The sequence below is a fragment of the Hylaeus volcanicus genome, chromosome 6 (genome assembly GCF_026283585.1).
Source record: "Hylaeus volcanicus isolate JK05 chromosome 6, UHH_iyHylVolc1.0_haploid, whole genome shotgun sequence".
In the NCBI taxonomy this organism is placed as follows: Eukaryota; Metazoa; Arthropoda; class Insecta; order Hymenoptera; family Colletidae; genus Hylaeus; species Hylaeus volcanicus.
Genome location: NC_071981.1, coordinates 4,888,494 through 4,907,331, shown reverse-complemented (window position 1 = coordinate 4,907,331; position 18,838 = coordinate 4,888,494). Strand labels below are relative to the sequence as shown.

General features: G+C 39.3%; 1 protein-coding gene and 1 long non-coding RNA gene across 9 annotated transcripts in view; one reads left to right on the top strand and one right to left on the bottom strand.

Annotated features, from left to right (window-relative positions):
- Positions 1–1,457: 1,457 nt before the first annotated feature.
- LOC128878579 (uncharacterized) lies at positions 1,458–3,895 on the bottom strand. Of its 6 annotated transcripts, none has more exons than XR_008457435.1 (7): positions 3,638–3,895; positions 3,141–3,296; positions 2,993–3,068; positions 2,654–2,887; positions 2,304–2,552; positions 2,005–2,225; positions 1,458–1,947 (listed from the first exon to the last, which is right to left on the bottom strand). It is a non-coding gene; the product is annotated as an uncharacterized LOC128878579 (long non-coding RNA). The 6 variants fall into 6 exon arrangements; XR_008457433.1 differs by having other exon boundaries at positions 3,171–3,296; positions 3,664–3,894; XR_008457431.1 differs by having other exon boundaries at positions 3,171–3,296; positions 3,638–3,893.
- Positions 3,896–6,115: 2,220 nt separating this feature from the next.
- Positions 6,116–18,838, top strand: part of LOC128878573 (basement membrane-specific heparan sulfate proteoglycan core protein-like) — a 94,792-nt gene continuing 82,069 nt past the window's right edge. Inside the window, exon 1 of one of the 3 annotated variants that reach the window (XM_054126860.1) lies at positions 6,116–6,517. In XM_054126860.1, coding sequence (XP_053982835.1) covers positions 6,440–6,517 — 78 coding nt within the window. In that variant the 5' untranslated portion in view covers positions 6,116–6,439. The remainder of the gene's footprint in view (positions 6,518–18,838) is intronic. The other 2 variants (XM_054126861.1, XM_054126862.1) reach the window with 2 other exon arrangements.

Genomic DNA, 18,838 nt, shown 5'->3' with positions numbered 1-18,838 from the left:
GCAACCTGGCACTCCACCGACTGCGCCACGCTGCTTCTACGATACCTCCGACTCTTGTATGGTCGACACTCGTCAATCGAAATTTAGCTATTTTTAAAAATTTATTTCTCGAAAACAAAAGACAGTAAGTAGCGCCTTCTCACTTGCAGAGATTGTTCTGCATACCCTTCTTTACATATGAAAAAAATTTGATTAAAAAATTCGGGGGATACTAGGCGATGTCTCCTTGTGAGCCAAGTCTCGTTCAAAAAGCGCTCGTCACGATCGCGAACTTCCCTTGTGAGCTGTTGAACGTTTTCGAAACGGCTTTTTCTCCGCGTCGTCCATAAATTATTGTAAATATGATCCGAATTGTATTATATGTATGTGGTATCATTGTAATTAGAAAAATGTCACAAATGTAATATTGAAAGTCTCGCTTATTCGGCTGGACTCTTACTTTCAGATATCGCGCATCACGCAGCCTATTCGTAGGCACACGGACATGCCACCGGGCGTTGCTTGGATGCGTGTGTCTCGGCACGGCTGCTCGCTAGCTTTCATGGCCGGCATCATGCTGCCGAATATTGTTAATTATGACAGAAAAGAGCAAAAGTAGAGTCCCTATGGGAGCTTTGCGTTCTAGTTTGAACATTTATCTAGCGGAAACGACTATTGAAGTTACTACTCCAAGACGAATTACTGCAGCAAAGCCAGCTCATGAAGTTCGTCATTATATTGATACTCGAGGTCCTCCTACTGTTGAACGCTCTCGTCGTTTGTCGTCTGACAAGTATTAAGTGGCCAAGGCTGAATTTGATTTTATGTCAGAACAAGGAATCTGTCGTCCTTCTTGCAGCCAATGGGCCAGTCCATTACATATGGTGCCAAAGAAAACTGGTGATTGGAGGCCCTGTGGTGATTATCGTCGTTGAAATGCTGCTACTATTCCGGATAACTATCAAATTCCTCATATTCGAGATTTTTCATCTTGTCTTAATGGAAAGAAAGTTTTCACGACAATTGATCTAGTTAAAGCCTACTATCAAATTCCAGTTGCGGAGAAGGATATACCAAAAACTGCTGTAACAACTCCTTTTGGTCTGTTTGAGTTTGTTGGCATGCCTTTCGGTCTTTGAAATGCTGCTCAAACTTTTCAAAGATTCATGGACTACGCTTTGAGAGGTTTAAACTTTGTTAATTGCTATCTTGACGATATTCTCGTATTTTCTCGAAGTTATGAAGAACATGAAGAACATCTTCGTATCTTATTTCAACGACTTAAGGATTTTGGAATCACGATTAATGTTGCGAAAAGTGTCTTTGGCAAATCTGAAGTTACTCATTTAGGATACAAAGTTAACGCTTCTGGTATTTCTCCACTTTCAAGCAAAGTTAAAGCTATTTTAGAATACACTAAACCTTACACTGTGGCAGATCTTCGTCGTTTTCTAGGAGTGATTAATTTTTACAGAAGATTCATTAAAAATGCAGCTTTTATTCAAGCACCTCTTTGTTCATATATCTTATTAAAAGTAAAAAAGGAGATAAGACTCCAATTCAATGGACTTTAGATGCTGAACATGCTTTTGAAGAATGCAAAAACAGTTGAGCAACTGCAACTTTACTTGTCCATCCTCGTTCTGACGCTTCTTTGAAATTAAGTACTGATGCTTCTGATATTGCGGTTGGTGCAGTTCTTGAGCAATTTGAAAAAACTGGCATCCTTTACAATTCTTTTCTCGAAAACTTCATGGTTCAGAATTACGATATAGTGCCTACGATCGTGAACTATTGGCAATTTTTGAAGCTATTCTTGTCATTTTCTTGAAGGACGAAATTTCAAAATTTTTACTGATCATAAACCTCTCATTTATGCTTTTACAAAGCGAGCACGAAAAATGTCACCTCGTCAACAGCGTCATTTGGATTTTATAGCACAATTTTCTACGGATATCGCTCATGTTTCTGGAAATAATAATATTATAGCAGATGCTTTTTCTCGATTGGAAGAAATTCATTTACCTGTTCTTACGGATACCAAGGAATTAGCAGAAGAACAACAGAAGGATCAAGAGTTGCAACATCTTCTTCACTTCAACTTCAACAATTTCATATTGATGATTCTCACAATTTAATTTTTTGCGATATTTCCACTGGTGTTGTTAGGCCATATGTTCCTGCTTCTTTATGTTCAAAGATTTTTAATCTTGTACATAATTTGTCTCATCCAGGCGTTAAAGCAACTAATCAATTAATCAAAGAAAAATTTGTTTGGCCTCATATGAAAAAGTATATTATTGATCGTATCAAGACTTGTTTACCTTGTCAACTTTCTAAAGTTAATAAGCACACAAAACATAAGCCAACAATCTTTCCAATTCCAGATGAAAGATTTCATCACATTCATTTGGATTTAGTTGGTCCACTTCCTCCATCTGAGGGTTTTCGCTATATTTTAACAATGATTGATAGATATTCACGTTGGCCAGAAGCAATTCCCTTAAAGGAAGCAACTGCGGATTCTGTTGCCACTGAATTCTATCGAAATTGGATTTGTTGCTTTGGAACTCCTAAAGTGGTTATTACTGATCAGGGAAGTCAATTTGGAGCAGCATTTTTCAAGGCTTTGACAAATTTAGTTGGTTGCAAGAAGACACGATCAACTGCTTACCACCCACAAACTAATGGAATCCTGGAACGTTGGCATCGTTCTTTAAAAACAGCTTTAATGTGTCATGGAAATAAGAATTGGATCGATGTACTTCCAACAGTTCTTCTTGGATTACGAACAGCTTTGAAAGAAGATTTGAAAGCATCGCCTGCAGAATTAGTTTATGGAACAACTTTAAGAATTCCTGGAGAATTTCTTCACAATGATTTGGATGCTTTTCCTCCACAGATTTTTCTAGAAAAGTTTAGAGAACATATGAAGAAACTTTGTCCTGTTTCCACTTCTCATCCTATTAAACCTCATGTTTTTATTAATCAAGATTTATTTAATTGTTCTCACGTTTTTGTTAGGGAAGATGCTGTTAGACGTCCTCTTGAGCCACCTTATCGAGGTGCCTTTCCAGTTATTTCAAGATCTGAAGATTCAAGTTTTTATACCATTGATTTAGATGAAAACCTTACCAATCTTTCTATTGAATGATTAAAACCTGCTTTTCTGGTTGCTGATCACAACGAACCTCAGTTTATTTCCTCAGATCAATCTTCAGACCTTCAACAAACTTCTCAATCGGATTCTCCAATTTCATCTGGATCTATTCTTCAAGGCAGCCGTTTGCAGTCGTTTCAGCCGAAAACTTATCCTCCTGCGAACAACAAAAGAGTCCGGTTCGAGTCAACTTTGTCACTCGGGGGAGAGTATTGTGGTGGACGCACTCATCATCGTCTATAAAAGATTTATGAAGACCGTCAATAAAGAAGAACTAACTGTTAACTCGATGATACTCGACGATGTTATTCATTTGATTGTCTTTTGTGAAACATATTTTGATTTTGTTTGCTTTTCAAATATTTAAACACAGTTTCTGTCAATCCATTAAGCAAGAGAGATCGTTTAAAATAAATACCAGAAATTGTTATTCAATCAAAATTTTTATTTACTAAGGGAGTGGACTCCCGTGTCTTGTATGCGCTGGTACGCACTCACCCAGCTCCACACCACTGTATACGTACACGGAACTGCAAGGGTTCCGCATTGTCCTATTTGTGTCTCGACAATGCAGATTCGAGACCTCTCAATAGTCGTTTCCGCTAGATAAATGTTCAAACTAGAACGCAAAGCTCCCATAGGGACTCTACTTTTGCTCTTTTCTGTCATAATTAACAATATTCGGCAGCATGATGCCGGCCATGAAAGCTAGCGAGCAGCCGTGCCGAGACACACGCATCCAAGCAACGCCCGGTGGCATGTCCGTGTGCCTACGAATAGAAATTGCATTCAGCTCCCCTACTGGCTAAATGTTTTACTTAATTTACTTCTTCTAGTGGCCGCTCGGTTTTTATGTCGCGTCGATCTTTTCGGCAACGGAGTCCACTCTCTTAAAATATAATATGGGTAAACCTTCCCCATGTAAGTGATATTTGTGGCGCCATCTCGAAGAAACGGCAAGAACTATTTTCACTACAAACTTGGTCGTTTTCCCACCGATGGCGCCACTATCTGCGGTGGTCGATAAATACTGCTGCATTAAGTAACTATTCATATAAATCATAAATCTCACATATTAACTAATATATTGCAGTGTTGTGAAGTTAAGAATCGTATCAAGTATGAATTTATGAAAAATAAAGTGTTATTCATTAAAAACATTTGTGGTGCCATCTTAAAGAAATGATGGGAACTATTTTCCCTACAAACTTGGACGTTTTCCCATCGATGGCGCCACTAAAACTTACCAATGGCGCCAGATTTGAGGATTAATATGATTCCTTGCATTATAACCTTGGAATGTAGCGCTAAAATACTTCAATTTTTAATTGTTATGAATAGTTATTTAAGTTAGCACTAATTATCGATCTTTCAGTTCGGAGCGCCATCTAGCAGGAATGGTGGGAACTATTTTTATTACAAACTTGAGCGTTTTCCCACCGATGGAGCCACTGCACTTTGGCGCCCCCTCCCCGTCTACCGCCTCGCCGTTCGTCCTTAAAAACTTAAATTAAAATTAAAATTAAAATATAGAATGTATCTTTATGTATATAATTTCACGAAGGACTGTTATTTTTTTCGTTTCATACATATACTTTATTTTATTTTACTTTGAATCAAATGAATGTAATTAAATAACTCTCAAAATTATACGCTTTCTCTCTTTTTTTCTATTTTCCACGATGAATAAGTAAAGATAAATAATTTGCAGGTAAAGAATCATGCACAGTATTATCCAAAACTTGGCATGTCGCCAAAAGCGCCTACCATCTCCATTTTTTCGAAGCCTGATACACCAATTACCTGTCTAAAAGACTGAGGCGTCTCGTAGGCTCGGAACGCAACACGATTCGATCCCCCCTCATTAAAAACAGGAGAAAAAACGAAAAACCGCGTAACCACTTCTGGTCCTTGCCTGGTGTGAGCCTGCATGGTGGAGCGACTTTGACCCCCGAGTGGTGGGGATAGAAAAGGGGCTGGTGTTCTCAAGCGAGAGAGAAACAAGAGAGTGGGTGGAAAAAAGTGTGGGAGAGAGGAAGCGAGAGCAGAATCGCAGAATGTTAAAGGGTGATGCCGTCGGAGGTAGTGGAAAAAGGAAAATGAGAGGAGGAAGTGAGAGCAGAATCGGGAAAAGTTGAACAGGCATAGCGTTAGAGGGTGTAGGAGAGGGATAGTGGGAGTTGAATGGTAGAAGGTTGGACGGAGATGAGTTTAGGGATGTGGGAGGGAGATAGCTTCACAGCTATCTGTGGGAGAGAGTGGTTTTGGATGAAATCGAGAAAGAAGCGTCGAAGGAGACAGTATATACAAGCGTGTGAGAGGAGGGAGAGCCTGAAAGTCAGTAGGGGGAATCTCAGTGGAGCCGTGTGAGTCACGGTAGAGCGAGAAAGATATTAGATATCGCAGGGTAAATAGAGAGTGATAGCAAGTGACACGCGTGCGAAAAACAGTGGTGTCATTAGTGTTGGTATCACCCAGGACGATAAACGGAGGGCACCCCCTATACCGTTTCGGGATTTCCCATACCTTCCACTAAGGAATTTACAGAATCTTTAATGTTTTCTCTCCCAATATTTATTTGTAAATCGTAATTTCCGTAACTTAGTGAATGTACTGATGCAAACAATTAAGCAAACTAAAGTTACAGCTCGAAATTAAAACACCTTTCGCTTAAATGTAGGATTGCGCTGTTTTGTGTGGTTGAAGCAGTGTTTAAGGACGCGAAAATTTGATAGGATTATGACGTTAAAAATTTCATATATTAATTTTCCAGTGGCGCCCCTTTTTTGGGAGACTCCCACTGGGCGGCCCCCCTGTGGACTCGAAGCGTCCCCGCGCCCCTATGGCGACGCCACTGCGCGTTGGTTGTCGGTCTGGGGGAGAGAGGGGGCACTGTTAAGGCAAAGAAAGAGGAAGTCGTAGTAGAGGGAGCGCGCGAAACGGAACAGCAAGGGAACGCGAGTGGAGGCTGAAACTGGCGCTCGGACGGGAGGGGAAAAAGCACCGGGGCTTTTGAAAAAGTTTTATCTTGCCTTTCAGACGCTACCGAACGCCGGTGCGCTCTTGTACGGTGCCGCGTGTTCTCTGGTGTCTCATGCGAGCCAGTTCTTCAACATAAGATCTCGTGGACCGATATTGTTTAGTGGCCTTGAAAGGGATAGGGAATTAGCCTAAGCTCGTGATGCGTTGCCGTTGAGGGCCCGAGGAAGAAAGGACCGAGGTGCAGCGCGGAGACTTGGACAGACACGCGTTGGAAAAGGGCGAAGAGGTCGCGAGGACACTCTTCAGGCTCCAGACAAGATGAGGAACTATGTTTTGGCTAAAAGGTGCTGGTTAATTCTTTTGATCGCCGGAGCTGGACTCGTGGATGCTTTTGAGGTGAGTGATGCCATTCATTTTTTACAGTATTCTTTAGGGGGAAATAATTATCTTGAATTTGTTTTTCATATAAAATAAATTTAGACCGAATCATTGAAACATTATAAAATTTATATTCATTGGTTCCACGATTAAAACAATGATTTTTAATCATCGTAACATAATTTTTATGTAGATGTGTCGATTATATATGAGTTAATTATTTTAAGATTTATTGCATTTGGATAAAGTAGACACTATATTTACGAGAAAACACGAATTAATTGGATAATTTTGTAAATCAAAGCGACAACTCATTGAATTTTTGACATTTTCCTAGACGTTTAAATTCATTACTCGGAGATTAATTGACTCTAACTAAATCTGCTCCGATCCTTTTGGACGGTAACTACTAATAAAATCACGAATATGTCATAAGTATAGTTAGACGGCATCAGTCTTCGTATTTTTTAAATTTAACAAAACGTTAAGTAGGATTACAATATTTATATACATCGGAAGTGACACAAATTTTGAAGTTGAGACGTTTAAAAATGAATTACTTCGTGTTTTTAGCTCGGGATTTCAAAGTAATTACTGGGAAACCAATTGGAGTTTCGAAATCAGATTCCTATCAAATCTTGCTTAGTTCTTCATTTTTATCGTTATTATGATTATCAACAGATCGAATATATTAATGACGTCACTGCACTCGTGTCACGCTAAAACCAATAACCGTTTCAAATGTTATTTAAAAACAAGTGTTACGTAACAAGACGTATACGCTGCTACGTAAAAAAGGAATTGAATTATTCAATAGAACGCGAATACAGTAATGTTTCGTGAAAATTGTTGACCCATAGAGGGTTAAGGAAGAGCTTAAGTAGCCACGCGCCAATTGGCACGAACAGTGGGTTGAACAGGTTTTTTTGGCAACGACCAAGTGGCCAGCAAAGTTCATTCAACGAGGAATGCGATTATTCGTGGCGTGTGTTCCGCTGTTAGGTGAACTGATAAGAATCTCAGCATTCTTCTTAGTCTGGTTTCCCTTATCGCACCGAACTAAACCATGATAGGTTCACTGGATGAAGTAGTTGCCAAACGACCATAAGTTTCATCGCATGTCTTCGATAACCAATAAAAAAAAACGTTTTTATCCAGATTTCTCGTCTTCGGTACATTTAGTTGAGCCTTGTTTTTGTTAGAAATTGTCTGATCGGCTAATTTGGGAACAGTATTAGTCAAGTATCTAGAAGTCAAATGTAATTAGAAAAGGAGCAAACAAGTCGTTTGGGAACCTCTTCTTCTAGTAGAAGAACCTTGAGAAACTTTTTATAGTAGGATATTGCCTAATTGAATTAATAAAAATCTCGCATGTATTGAACGTTGAATTCGTCACGATATAAATAAAAGGTATTAAATTTTAATTAAACGACGTTCAATTTACAGATTTTTCATACTTTTTACCGCGAGGGACCGAAAAAACACGGTCGAAAAATTTGTAATAAATATTGAGCTCGTCGAGGATACAGCAAACATGAATTTTTACCTTATTTTTTGGCCAGACGATTGTATTCCATCTGTTATTTCACGTTACTCTAATAATCAGCGATGCAGATCTAACCCAGATTTAACGCACGTCTATTCAACACTTTACTGTACTAATTTATGGACCAAAGATGCTGCAGGTTGTCTGTGCGATTTAGAAAATAATTTATTTTACTAATTTACTTTACTGAAATAAATTTCATTGATAGCTCTTAATTATTTATTTCTGTTCTAAACTCTTGAATTACTAAACGTACTCTTTTAAATCTACGTATGTGCTCTAACAATGGTCCGCCTAGCGCATAAAAAAAAAAAAAACCATAACAGAACGATTCGATGGTCCGATTACACGCATGAGTGGCAAAACTATTATCCAGTAGGATTTTCTTCGTCGTCGGAGGCATTCAAAATTGCATCGTCGCGGGTGACTCACCCGGCCAATAAAATTCAGAAAGGAAACGACCGAGAGCGACGTGATCAACAAGTACATATGTCGATTCGTGTTCCCAAAATTACTATTCGCAACGTGGCAAAGGTTTGTTTCGATACTTGCTCGAATAATTCACCGGTCGATTATATTCCGATCACATCGAGAACTTTGCCGAAGTCGATAGCAGGAACAAGGAGGCACGGGGTTAGCGTTGTCAGCTCTGGAAACTGCTAGTTGGTTGAAATCTCATCCCTGTGCCGTCAATTTTTGCGTTTATGCGCTTTTGTTGCAGTATTTCAATCATTCTCGTCCGAAACAGGCAGAAAATTACGATATACATATATGCGCATACAGTCCTATTAAATTAATTGGCATTCTACTCCCAACCTAAGTGAAAATTTAATCGAAATAATGAGTTCGATTAATTGTTACCGGCCAACTTCTTGATTAACATTTGAAACCATTAATAATAAATAACTAACTGTAGTTTTCAATTGTGTTGCCAGAAAATTTGATGCGTTTAAAAAATACTGAAAACGGTTAGAGAACCGGACGTAGCCGTTTGGTTTAAATTTGGAGGACTTCCTGTTCGCCAACCACTGCACGTTGCTCTGCAGACTTTCGTTTGTGCATCGCTCGACGCGACACACGACGCTGAGTACCAAGAACAGAGATAACGCAATCATTCTAGAGTTATCGCACGATAATTCAATAGGACATTCACGATCCGCGTATCGATCGGAGAGACGCAATTTGGCTAACATTTATAACGACGAAGCGGCAGAACCGACGATGACACCTTGGCAAAGAATTTGGGTATCCGAATGCATAGAATATGCATAGATTACCATTCGTTACTTTTAACATTAGTCTGTGTTATTTATAGTACAAATACTACAGAGTGTTTTTAATGCTACGCAATGCTGATAAGAATTTCACGGAGTATTTTTAACAGTACTCTATAATGACACCAAACGTTGAGCGATAAAGTTAGAAATTCACAGAGCTGAAAGTGTCACTTTGTTGGTGCATTATGGATATTTGAGACTGAGTTCGAGATGCAAGTTCCGAATGAAATCGCGAAGCATCTTGAAAATTTGATAAATGAAGAGAGATCAATGAGCACGGACAGAATTCTATTTAAAACTCTGGCTCCTATCATTCTGCTGGATGAATCGTCAAGAGTAGACTCCTTTCGATATTTATGGTTTTGTTCGTTCAAAATTCACCGAGACTTGGAAGACATTTTCGAATATGTTTAACTGTTAGAACTCTCTCTCTCTCTCTCTCTCTCTCTCTCTCTCTCTCTCTCTCTCCACCTCTCTCTCTCTCTCTCTCTCTCTCTCTCTCTCTCTCTCTCTCTCTCAATACAAGGATCTACTTTGCACGTAATCATCTTATACCCCAGACAAATAACTAAACTTACCAAGATCATAAGTACTAATGGTTTTGTTTCCTCGAGAATTTACTAAGGGTTGAAGGTGACAACTTGAATTATTTTGAGACCCCAATCCGTTACGGAAGGGACTGTTTCGAATTTTGGACACTGTGATCTATTTTAGCTGAGTTCGTTGAAGCTTGAGCAAATTAGCCTATTTTATGGTGAGACCTCTGCTAGAGTTCGCACTTTGCCTAGCCAACATTAGTCTAGGCAAACGTTGACAGCGGACGTCGTGGTTAAGTTCACCGAGAGTTCATCAAGATTTGATCGAGGTCCACTGATTCCTTGGTATCTTTGTTAATTAGGAGATCTGGAAATCAGGTAGCTAATCAAGAACCTAATTTAAATTGGCAACAAATCATGTTATTCTAATCGACGAGGCCCGACGTCACGCACGCGAGATCACGAGATCCATATCGAAGAATGAATTCTCGACCTCGCAGATCCGTGATGATCTCGTATAGGTGCCGAAGAAGAGGGGGAAGGGTGGATTGGTAGGCCTACTACGTATTTGTAATATGAATCTGCAATTAAACAATTCTTCGGATTATTGACAATTCATTATCGGTTCGTGAAAATTCTTAGAACATTGAGGCGGCATCGTGAAGAGGAATGAACATAGAGATCAACTGATAAAATGAGATCCTATTTTGGACAATGCATGCCAAAATATTCGGTGAAAATTAATCAAATGTCACACATAATTAGTATTAATCGTGTTATCAGAAATCGAATCAAGTTTAATGCCACGATTGGTCTAGCAGGAATCTTAAACGAAACGTGAATTAGGCGAACAGAAATGCTATTTAGAATGATTAATTTTTACTTTCGATAAATTCAATCTATACCACACATAGTTAATTTTTTCGCGGGATCACGGCGGGCTAAAGGTGGCTAAAATCGCTTATCTTATATATTAAGAGGTGATATTACTTCGCGACAAAATTATCAGAAGCCTCCTCGACAGCTGTTGGATCGACGGTAGCGCGGTAAAATCGCCAACCATAATTACGTCGACTTTTAACGCAATCTCATATATTAAACACGAGCCTAGTTACTTTTATCGGCGATCGTTCGTCGATAACAGTCCAGCGAGATTATTTTGATCGTCGACTCAGCATTGAAATTAATGCTAGGCTAAGCTATTCTCAGCATACGTAAAGCCATCCTACCTTTAGACTGTTCTATTAAAAAAAAAAAAGTTGAGCAAGTTCTATTTCGAGTAACGATCAAAATTCAATCAAGAAAGTTGCTAAGAGTAATATTAAAAATTCCACAAAAAATTCCTTATAATAGAGCCATAAATGTAACGCAATACAATGATAAGATTTTCCAATCAGTTTCCTAGTGGGAAGCTCCTCCACAAGTCTAACAAAAGTTTCTAATAGACTGACGGTGGTAAAAAATGAAATCGAGCAGCATTTGTACGGGACCCGTAACTTTTTAAATTACGTTTTTCGCGGTTGGAGAATCTCCAGTTTTCCAGGGAAGCCCCAAAATCTTTCAGGGGTTCCCTTTCTTCTCGTGCTGTGCCACCAAACATCATATATTCGCGTATAAATTTTCGCGCGAAAAGGACCGACCCGTATCGAACCATCGTGTGTCATGTGCATTACCATATTTTTCATAAGGTACAAATCTTTCCAGGCTTTTTCTCGGGTCGAATCCCAGGCTATTCTAACCGAGAAATGGTCACTGAGATGCGACCAAGCGACGAGAAAAAGAGATACAAGCGGGGGATGGTATATTCTACAGGGCGAATCACGCGACGGGACCATGTTTAAATTCTCTTTTGTCTTGGGACAATGTGATTCGGAAGCGATAACATCATTTTTATAAGTCGCCATTTTTCGAAGCTTCGAAGACCACCGTTAACCTCGAGGAGGAGAACTAGGCATTGCTCCTAAATAAACTATCATTTTTAGAAATAAATTTTAAGAAAAGGAATGCACGTCATGGTTTCTCTTCGCGATAATCCTTAGTCGTTCAAAGCTACCGTAGAAAGCGCCAAAGGATTTCAAGTGCAACAAATGACGGTAATCTTCGTTCAGTGGATTCTTGTGTTTAACTTGTCCAAGGTCTTCACAGACGAATCGGTTCTCCGAGCAATGTCAGGCAAATCGCATTACCCTCGAAAAGGCGACCGTGTTCCGCAACGCGAGAATCGATCTCTCATTGCCAGCCTCGTTTCGAGTTCTCGAAAGACCTGAGGGATTCATGGCGGAAGTGCTCCTTGTTCCTAAGTACTGCACTCCAGAGCTCGACGAGAGGAGCATCGAGTACTTTATCGCCAGAAGGGACCGTCTTTTTGACGCCTCGATTCAGAAACGATTTTACTGACCGCTCTTACACAAGTTCACACGACCGCAAGTAGCTCTATGGTCTTGTAAACAAATTCAGAAGTGTTTTACAGCACTGGGAATTAATTCCACCGAATTAAATACAAGTCCCGACTTTTCCTTTTACGTTACGCTTATATTATACGTGTCTCTAAAGCGAAGTCTACTTTGAGGGATTGAAAAATAATTTTTAGTTACATATGAAACGAGATGTGTTATACTGTACAATAATTTAAACTTTGAGAATGTTTGTTCAACACGATATCGTTAAGTAAATGGTGAATTTCATTCGAAATGACGAATCATTGATTTCTATATCTAATAAATCGAACTCTCGCATCAGCTAAGATGAAAAGTGTTAAAACTCGAGAGAAGCAACCAATGCGGAAGCGAATCGATGCGATGGGCTGGTGAAAAGGAGGCGAATGCATTATTTACCAGTGCATGCGTAGAGATGCACTCCAAGTCTCGAGAAGATCCCACCTGTCCAGGCATTGAAGTTACTTCATTCGTGGGTCGAGTAGGGTTACAACTAGCATAGTTTCTTCTTCTCGTCGTTCTTCTCGTTTCTCGAGGACAAAGTATTATTTTCCAACGCTAAGGTCTTCCTTGAAATGAATTTTTAATTTCATTGGTAGATAATTTGTCTGGATTATAAATATTTAAACCCTTCACTTTTCATTGGAGCAAAAAATGTACATCTAAAATACAGAGTCGATATAACAGAATTACAAATGGTTCTATATAAAATTTAGAATTACGGATTAAAGTTCGACAGGAGCAACAAAGAAAAACGTGTAATCGATATTACTGGAACGCTAAGTGCAAAATATAGAGTAAAATTAACTAAAAATTGATAGGATATAATTACGAAAATGAACTTTAAAATATATAAAAAGGACCTTTACCGTTACAGATGTGAACTCTGTGCGCGCGTATCTCACTGGGCGATTACGTTACCAGCGTTAATAGCTCGACAAGGATTACAGGAAAAATCGATTAGAGAGTCTGGCTGATGAGTCGAATCGTTAACGCATCGTTGCTCTCTTTGGTCCGATAATTCCATAGAATTAAAAGCACAATTTGAACCTAAACGATTTCGTGGGGAAGCTTTTCGTGAACCTAATCTATTTAAACATGCAATATTAAACGTACGAATACCACCTTGACCTGGAATATGCAACAAAAGAAACGATCCTGACGCGTTGTGTCACCTATACGTTCCTCGGTTCCTTAGATAAACAGTCATTAATCGCACGACAAAGGGAGTGGAGGGACTATTACACCGTTTGAAATATGCGAGCGCTGACAGTGTTACAACTGCAGACGTAGCAAATTTTTCGCACGCTAGGTGCAATAGAAGGAAAGAGAATCCAGTACCAAGCGAGTGGTTATGTTCCAGGCTTGTTGTCTGTACATACGAATATAAAGTTAGCCTATAGTTGACGAGAAAAGAAAATTGAACGGAACCGACACGAGCAAAACATGTTTCCATACTTCGATGTACCCTACATTCCCGCAAAGTTTCATTTAAATTAGAATTTCCATGTTCGAAAGCTTCTCTTGCAAGAAAGTCTATGCGAAAACAATCTCAATAATTCGAGACGTTTTAATCGTATATCCCAATCCTGGTGGCCTCAATTGCCAGTATTGATTTCACAGTTAAGTGCATATTTAATGTTTTGTTCAACCAAATCCAAGTTTCCTGTAGAGGGGAATCTTCCCGAACGGAAACTCTGTGACTTTTATTGTTAGTTTTCATCTCATTTGTGTGTTACGTCATAGGGAAGATGTCAAAGGGCATTGGGAGAAACACAAATGTAACAAGCTGCCACGTTATCGATGAAGGAAAGAGGAGAAATTGCGCTGCGAGAGGGAGAACTGACTTAATTATTTCGTCGCAGCTGGACCAAATTAATTAAGCGGTCGCAATTGATGTCCTCTTTACCGAGTCGAGTGTATGTTTAGGTTGAAGAGCCTCTCTTCTATATTTATGCCAGTTGAACGAGCTTCAGTGACGGGAAACGTTGATAGCTCACGTTTTTAGAGTCGTTGCATTACCGGCCAACGCGTTGCAACGGTTTAAATCATTAGCGACCATCGAAACAGTGAAATGTTTAGTTAGATACCTTTTCTGATGTTTTATTGATACGGATGTCGATTGACATCGGTTTTGAGATCTCCCGTGTAGTTTTGATTTACCGAAACGCACGAGGTGTGCACAGTTAGGTCCACAGTTAGACTGTTCGCCCTCGTATCTCTTTACCTTTGCTCTACCCTTTTTGTCGGACCACATCTCATAAGGGACACGCAACGTTGAAAACCTGTTTCACCCGCCCACGCGTCCCAACAAGCGACCATTCCGACGCTTCCCCTTTCTTTCCTCCGATCCCTTCGTTGTGACATCAAGAACTTAATACTCGACCCAACCAAGATCTCTTTGTTCGCCTTTCTTTAAGAGCTGGAGCGCATAGACAGGAATAAACGCGCGATTCGAGTCTCCAGTCTCCACCCGACGAGACAATCCATTTGTCCAACGCTTTCGTACGAATCCTTCACGATTAGCATCAATATTATTAGATTATTAGTATCAATGTAACTCACAATCAGATCTAATCTTGACATATTTCAAATCACTACTGTCCTCAAAACGATAGATAGTAGCTTCAAAACAAACTCCGATCTAATCTAGACCTCAACCTGCCACAGTTTACCGCACTAATATTTTCAAAATGACAGATATTAGGTCCCATATAACTCAGACCCAAGTTACGGCTAGTCGTACACCTAGAAAGATGATGTACAATTCAGCTAAGAGTAAGTCTAATTCAAACGTGGATTAGGTACGATGTCTTAGACCAGTCTGTACTGGCTCGAGTCTATACTCGAATGCAGCGGAAACGGAGACTTCTGCAAACGTATAATGATACCGGTGTTGTCCGAGTACGCTGGTCGATGAAGTTAGCCATTCCTGGCACGGAATCGTTTCGAGCTGTCGAATCTCACGTACGGAACGTACCTTACGCATCGTCTCTTTATTTAACCACTTGTCACGACACCGGCGTTATCTCTGCAAACCGAATGACTGCAAAGCAGCGTTGCCGGATCCTCGTGGAAGCCCTTGGAGCTTTTCTTGAACATCTTTGCATGGTCACTCTCTTTCCGGAGAACCCCCAAACGTGTCACCCTTTGTATCCGTTTCAAAATATAACCACTAAGGGAATTATATCAGTCAGATCAGAATTTCTTTTAGAGAAACTGTACTGATTGAGTTAGCGTGTGGTCGTAGCTCGAGACGGTCCAATTTTATTTATGAGGAGGGGATCCAGCAATTGAGGAAAGATATGCTCATAGAAATGACTTATACAAAGGTGATAGAATTTACGGTAATTAGTTGAGGTTAATTTTACATTAAGGTTCCCAATTTCATATTAAATTTCAAGCGATCATCGAGAAAATTCATTTTAATCGCTATCAGAGTGTACCGTACGTTTAAGTTAGGCTTAGATGAATTCAACAAGAACGACTGTCTCGCGAAACGTGTTTAGAGGGGTCTGGTTCATTTTATACAAGAAGATGGAAGGCTGGGTGCCGTGGGTGCATCTCAAATGGGAGATCAGGTGCAGCCAGGCTCCCTCCTTTCAGATTCACTGCCGCTTATTGTTGCCAGGAATTTTCTTCCTTAGCACGCACACATTTTGTCATAGCAATCTTGAAAGGGCTAAGCTTCCGTGACTTCGATCAGGACCAATCTCGAATTCATAGGGCTTGAATAATGCAACGTGAAAATCCTTGAACCTAAAATTCTACCTGGGCCACTTCTCTTCTGTTTATGCCAATCCGAAAAATATGCGTCAGTTTGGATGTTAACAAATGTATTGTAGTAATTTTAATTTTTTTCTTAAGCCTGTTATTTATTTTTCACAATGAAATACTAAATTTGTTAGGCTGAAGATTATATTAACGACGCTCTACTTTGAAGACTAGCTATCATTGACAATACCCAATGTACCCTGGAGGTAAGTAGCTTACTTAGTACGACCACTTTGATAATGTTAGTTTGTAGAAAACTGAAGGCTAAATAAATTGCAAGGACTCTGATAGCTCGATAAATGGCCTATTTATCTTGCTATAGAGTTAGATATGAATATCTTCTTTCTAAGCGTTGTTTAGAAATAGATTTAATGACTATTCCGAGGAATATGGTAGATACGAGGCGTAAAAATAATTAATTGAAAATTGTAACGTTGTATCATGTATACTATAAATAGAAATCGAAGCCTCTAGGTCTGAATTGTACGTCAAGTTGGAATAATTTTTATTTACCATGGCTAAACATTCAAATGACATCACGAATTGAGCGTTTCGCAAATCCAAAGTGAAGATTATGATATATCACGGAATGATATCGGTAAGTAAATACAAAGTGTGCACACTTGAGATTCTCGCCTATGAAAAAAGTATTAAAGTGAGTATAAAAGATGACAAACTATGTATATCAAATAGTAAATACAATATTTTATAGCGGTAATGGCTTTTTAAATATTCTAGATCTACAGAGTGTCCCTAATTTAAATGTTTTTCCGCGATTTTCTCCAAAACGAAACAAAAACGCGCAAATCTCTAAAGGACTTTAAATCAGAGACGCCCTGTATATGCTAAGTCTACGCTGTGGTAAACTTAAGTTTATGGCAGTTCTTTTTTTATGAAACACAGTTTAATAGTAATTGCCAATTTCTTGAAATTCGCCATCTGGCCTTTTAAAATTGGCATGACGCAAGACATCCCATTATAAACGCACGAAAGAAGTCTGCGAACCTGAAACCGTGCAACTATAAACAAGATCTGGCAATAAATTTCACGAAACACGGCTGGTTTCACGGAAACCAAAGACTCTCGTTTTTTTCTCGGCGTTCAGCGATCTTGTTCAAAGCGGGGATGGTTATAAACAGCGAAAGAACTCGCAAAACTAATCGTGCAACGCTAATAAAAGCGCTGAAAACATTTCGTCGAGACGAGTGGGATTGAACATAAACTTTGTCTATGTAAACACCTATCAAAAATCATGGCACAATTTAAATTAAATCACATATTGAAGACGGTAATCCAAGTTTTTGATATATTTCCGTATTGGCTCGCATTCGTACCACCTTATGATAAACACTTTTGTGCAAAATCTGGGCTGAAAATACGCTAATTGTAATGAAACCTATAGCGATTTTCTCTCTCTCTCTCTCTCTCTCTCTCTCTCTCTCTCTCTCTTTTTCTCTGGAGATCTTCAGTCGTCCTCGACTTTTCTTGGAACAAAGATAACGGTCACAGTGCTGGCATAAAACTCGCTGTATGTAAAATTAAACTATCTCTCATCTTCCCCCTCCTCCTCCACCGACATACAACCATCAGTATGTGCTTCAGAGCCATTCAATTTATAGTAATTAAAATGCACTCTTCATGCGAAATGACGAACACTTATTTACTTACTTACGTTATTTATTTCGATAATTAAGGGATGAATATATTAAGATTCAGTGTGTTCAATTTTGTTTCACGCTATATGCACTATCGAAGAATATCATGTTTTGGAGTTGCCATAAGTAGCCGGCGCCATGCAGAGATTTCCAATGCTGATTGTTGCGAGATATCGAGCAGATGATAGAATGGAGTCGTAATTCCAATAACTGTTCCATTTCGTGCAGCTTCGCAGTTTGCATCGGCGCCTAAACTCGGCCATACTCGAGGCCCGACGAAATCGTGAATGGAGTCTGATTAGGATCAGAAAGTGGTCGATGTTCCCAAGTAGCGGCTGCTTATCGCAGAAACACGTCACCGTCATTGCACAAGTGTCTTTAAATGACTCTAGCATCTCACCGAGTGTACTAGATAAAAAGCATGGCGTTCTCTATCGCATAAACTATGTAGTCATTCTTTGAATAAAACGTGACCACGCCTGCAAGATCATTAAAATATCTTCAGGAATTCTAGTCTTAATGATGTGAAACTATACGTCCAATTTTGATAAGAGATTCAATCGTTTGAATCGCCCGGACTTAATTATTCTTGCAGTCGTGCTCATTAATAAATTAACCTAGCTATGCGCCGCTAACTTTAAATATCTTGACTATTTGCGCATTAAATGGACTTATAATCTTCTTTTATTCCACGCGACAAGTTTCTATTACGTTAATCAGACAAGAAAGTGACAGTAATCGGAAGACAAATTCAAGAAATGGGTCAGTACATAAACATGGTAAGTGTACTGCTAAAAACAGCGCGCAAAGTTGACGTTTCAGGAAAGAGATAATTTCCAGCAGCGTGAGCGGAAATAATTTTGCATAACTGAACAGTGATTGTGTAATTCGAGGTGATCGTCGTTTGTTTGACAACTTATTCGCACATTTTCTCTTGGCCTCGAATACATTTCAGAGAAAAAATTGTATGGCACGCCTTTGGGTGCGGCAAAATGATTAAGAAGGTTCGTTACTTAAAACACATCACTAAGAATCACTTCTTCGTATTTATTATTAGTAGTTTCAGTCTAAGAAATTACTATTTTGCGTGATGAACGTGCAGTTACGCGAAAATTC